The sequence below is a fragment of the Gracilinanus agilis genome, unplaced genomic scaffold (genome assembly GCF_016433145.1).
Source record: "Gracilinanus agilis isolate LMUSP501 unplaced genomic scaffold, AgileGrace unplaced_scaffold36680, whole genome shotgun sequence".
Classification (NCBI taxonomy): Eukaryota; Metazoa; Chordata; class Mammalia; order Didelphimorphia; family Didelphidae; genus Gracilinanus; species Gracilinanus agilis.
This window is the reverse complement of record NW_025369890.1, coordinates 1-4,526: the sequence shown is the minus strand read 5'-3', so window position 1 is coordinate 4,526 and position 4,526 is coordinate 1. Positions and strand designations below refer to the sequence as shown.

Here is a 4,526-nt window from a genome sequence, read left to right as displayed (position 1 = left end):
ACACACACACACACACACACACACACACACACACACACAATCCTCTAGAGGATAGAAATCCTTGGTTAACCAAAATACATAAAGAATAGGATTAATTGAATTTGTTTTTAAATCAGAATTGAAAAATATGATTGGGGGAGAGAAGGCTGCAACTATTGTTGTTGAAAATCTTTTTGAAATTTGGCAAGCATGCCCGTATGCACTCATGCCAGGGGGTTTCATGGTACAATATTAATGTTTTTCTTCCTTAATAATGCCATTAGTATTTACCTCCTTGAGAATTCTTGTAGTTGTGTGCAGCATAATTTCCTAAAATGGAGTTTTTCCCTATGTAGTTTTATAGCAATAAAATAATCACACAGGAGGGATTTGGTCTCTTTAGTGATACTTGACATTACAAATACATAATTATATATACATACATCTTTTAGTCAAATGATGCCTTTTCTAATGAGGGGAGGGGAGGGAGAGAGGAGGAGGAGGAGAGAGAGAGAGAGAGAGAGAGAGAGAGAGAGAGAGAGAGAGAGAGAGAGAGAGNNGAGAGAGAGAGAGAGAGAGAGAGAGAGAGAGAGAGAGAGAGAGAGAGCTAACAGCTGAACAAATGATTCTGGGTAGGAGGTAGCATAGGAGCTGTGCTTTAAAGGCATCAAGGATGGCTTCAGGAAGGCAGAAGCGAGGAAGGGAATTGCATTCCAAATATGAGGGACCACCTGGGCAAAGGCATGGATGGAGGAGATGGAACAGCATGGATAGGGAATGGCTAGTGTGCCTAGAACAGATTGTGAAGAGGAGTAATAGGAAATAAAGTCAGGTAGAAGAGCCCTAGAAAGGTCAGAATGAGGGAGCTTCTAGAGCCAGCAAGGAGGCATTTGAGGTTTTGAGTCAGGGAGTGGCATAATCAGATCTGCGTTTTGCGATAGCAGTCTGGCAGTCCTATGGCAGATGGAAAAGGGAGAGCCTGGGCAGGAGGGAGAACAATTAGAACACAGCCCAGGAAAGAAGGGGTAGTTAGTGGAGAGAGAAGAATGAGCGTGAGGTGAAGTTAGAACTGGTAAGACTTGACAACTGGCTGAATATGGGGCTAAGGGAACGGGAAGTCAAGGATGACTTCGAGGATTCAAGCCTGGGACCCTGGAAGGATGGGGATTCCCTCCACAGAAACCAATCATCTCAGAAGAGGTTTTGGAGTAAAAATAACGAGTTCTGCTTCGGATATGCTGGGTGGGAGATGTCTGGGAAATGATATCAGTTTCCCCATCTGTAAAACAAGAGGGCTGGACTAGACTCCAGCTTGAGTGCTATGATCTTATGATTCTGGGTTTCCCTTCTTCTCTCCATCCTTTATGGACTGCCCACGTCCTTTTCGGAAGGCACTCGCTTGGTCACATCATGGCTCTTCTCAGAAGTCTTTCCTGGTTCCTCACTGCCTCTTAAGAGAAAATCGAATGCGTTGAGCCTGGCATTTAAGAGCCCCTGCCAGCCGGCCTCTTCTTCTCCTTCTGCATGACATCTTAGCCAAGCTGTCCTGCTTTGCAGTGTTTCTTCTTGTCTTGCCCTCTCTTGCCTTGGGGCTCTTCTGAGGGCAGGACTTCCCTTCCATCTCTGCTTGTGGAAGCTCTTCCCTTCTTTCAAGACCGAGCTCCCAAGCTGCCCCTTCCATGAAGTCTTTCTTATCTCCCCCAGCTGAAAGCCATCTTTCCCTCTTCAGATTTCTCCTGATTCTTTCTGTAGTTCTTATTCCATCGTGCTATTGTTGCTTGTCATTTTCCAGTCTTGTCCAACACTTTGTGACCCCCTTTGGGGTTTTCTTGGCAAAGATATTGGAATGGTTTGCCATTTGATAGTGGAGGAAAACGAGGCAGTTAAGTGACTTGTCCAGGACCTCACAGCTAGTAAGTGTCTGAAGCCTCACTCCATTCTAGGTTGTGAGATTTATTTGGGACTCTTCTACTCCTCCACTAGAGACCACATGCTCCTTGAGGACACAGCCTGCCCTTTTTTCTCTTTGTATTTGATTAAACGATAAGTGCTTAGGGGGCTCCTCCTTTGTGCTGGGTGTTGGGGAATGGAACACTCTTACGAAGTCGTGCCCAGGACCTTGGACAGTGCCAGGCACTTAGTAGGTCCTTAGCAAATGCTCCTAGAGTTTGTGTCCAGGATCAGAGATCAAATGCTTTGTTTGGCTTTTAAAGTCCCTCAGGACTGGCTCCCTTCCAACTTTTCTAGTCTTTTGATGTTATCCTATGACCTCTCCAGTCCGGTGACACGGGCCTCCTTGCTAGGCCTGGCACATGTCACCCAGGCTCCTGACTGTGCCATTGGACTGGCTGTCTGCCATGTCTTTTTTTTTTTTCTTCTTTTAGACCCTTGCCTTTTGTTTTAGTATTGATTCTTAGGCAGATGAGTGGGAAGGGCTTGGCCGTGGGGGGTTAAGTGACTTGGCCAGGGGCACCTATCTAGGAAGTGTCTGATGCCAGATTTGAACCCAGGATGCCCAGTCTCTAGGCCTGGCTCTCAATCCCCTGAGCCACCCAGCTGCTTCTGTCCACCATGTCTTGAATGGTCTCCCTCGTTATTGTGGCTTCTTGGCTTCATTCAAGACAGCTCAAATTCCCGAGACTTCTCTTGGTCTCCCTCACTGCTGCCGCCTTCCCTCTGGGATTGCCTCTCCTGGGTATTATACAGTACACGGTTATTTCCGTGTCATCTCTTCCATTAGACTGGGAGCTCCCTGAGGGCGAGGCCTGGGTTTTTGCTTTGCTTTGCATCCCCAGAGCTCAGCACAGGGCCTGGCCCACGGGACATGCTTAGCACATGTTTGTTGACTGACTGACTTTGGTCCAGGCCTCCCTGATCTTGAGCTTGGACCCTATCTTCTCCCCCCAGGCTGCTACTTTGACGGTGACCGGAGCTGGCGTGCCGCAGGCACCCGTTGGCATCCTGTGGTACCACCCTTTGGTCTCATCAAGTGTGCTGTCTGCACCTGTAAGGTACTGTCGTGCTCCTAACTGGTCTCTCAACGCGTGCCCTCCTGGCCTCCCATCCCTCAAGGGCCCGGGCACGAGTCCGTGCTGGGATGTGGCTACCAAAGAAGCTGATTGGATCTTGGGCGGCAGCAGGAGAGGGCTGGCCTCCCAGAACAAGGGGGCGACAGTTCTGCCGGGCTCTGCCCTGGCCTGACTACATCTGGACTATTGTGTTCAGTTCTGTGTGGCACAGTTTAAGGGCACTCATCAGCTGGGGAGTGTCAGGAGAAGGGTTTGCCGGTGTGGCGAAGGGCCTGGCTCTGGCTCATATGAAGACCTTTTGGAGCAACTGAGGACGCTTAGACCAGAGAAGAGAGAGCAGGGGCTCGGGTGGTGGCGGGGAGGGCAGCCACGATCCCCCGTCTCTGTGTCTCCAGCAGCCAGTAGGTTCCTGATGTAGAGCGAGCATTTAATGGGTGGCCGATGCCTTGAATGAAGATAGTATTTGGGTCAGCCGGGGCAGGGGGCTTAGCTGACCCCTTTCACCCCTCCCTGTGCCCTCCAATGCTGCTGATTCCCCTACAGGGCACCACGGGGGAGGTCCACTGTGAAAAGGTGCAATGTCCCCGACTGACCTGTGCCCATCCCGTCCGTGCCAACCCCACCGACTGCTGCAAACAGTGCCCAGGTGAGGGAGTCCCTCAGAGTCAGTCCTTCCTGGAAGGGGCACTCTGTGCCCAGGGAAGGAATGCCTGTCATTGAACTTTGAGCTTCCTGGTTGAGAGGGGAAGAGGATCCAGCCTCAGCCCTGAACCCTCCTCCTTCCTTGTCTCCCTTGCTCCCTCCACACAGCGGGGGCTGGATCTCGGGCCTGGCTGGGGGACCCCATGCAGGCGGATGGGCCAAGAGGTTGCCGCTTTGGGGGTCGCTGGTTCCCTGAAAGTCAGCGATGGCATCCATCGGTGCCCCCCTTTGGGGAGATGACCTGCATTACGTGCAGGTGTGGGGTGAGTTATATCCATAGGGATGGGAGGGACCCAGAGGAGGGTCCAGTGGGGAGGACTGCTGTGGGGTGTATGGAGGGGCACAGAGATTAGGAGGAAAGGGATTGGGGGACACAGGAGGAGCTGAGGTACGTGGAGGGCCCCAAAATACCCACTGGGTGACCCACCTTGCCCCTAGGCTGGAGTGCCCCACTGTGAGAGGGATGACTGTCCCCCTGCCTTGGCCTGTGGCTCTGGGAAGGAAAATCGCTGTTGTTCCCACTGCCCAACCCGATGTAAGTGTGGGATCCATGGAGGGCTTCATGCGGAGCCGTAGCGATCCAGGACCTTGGTGGGGGGGGGGGGAGAAGTGCTGGGGAGAGGAAGGAGATGGGCTCCTGTGCCCCACCACCTCCCATGTGTCTCCTACAGCCTCTGAGACCAGGATGGAGCCAGAGCTGGAGAAAGAAGCCGGGGGCTCTTAGGGACCCGACCGAACAAAGCATGACCGAAAAGGCCGGGGCAGTGAGGGCAGTGGGGGGCTGGCCCGAGAGAGAGAGAGAGAGAGAGAGAGAGA

The 4,526-nt window shown here is 52.2% G+C and overlaps 1 protein-coding gene across 1 annotated transcript; it reads left to right on the top strand.

The window, feature by feature from the left end:
• Positions 1-2,886: 2,886 nt before the first annotated feature.
• LOC123254979 (chordin-like) lies at positions 2,887-4,512 on the top strand (the record flags this gene model as incomplete). The annotated part of the gene is made up of 5 exons (XM_044683858.1): positions 2,887-2,990; positions 3,552-3,654; positions 3,819-3,973; positions 4,149-4,234; positions 4,359-4,512. Coding segments are annotated over 5 exons (524 nt in total), but the record flags the coding sequence as incomplete, so codon positions are not given.
• Between the last annotated feature and the right edge of the window lie 14 nt (positions 4,513-4,526).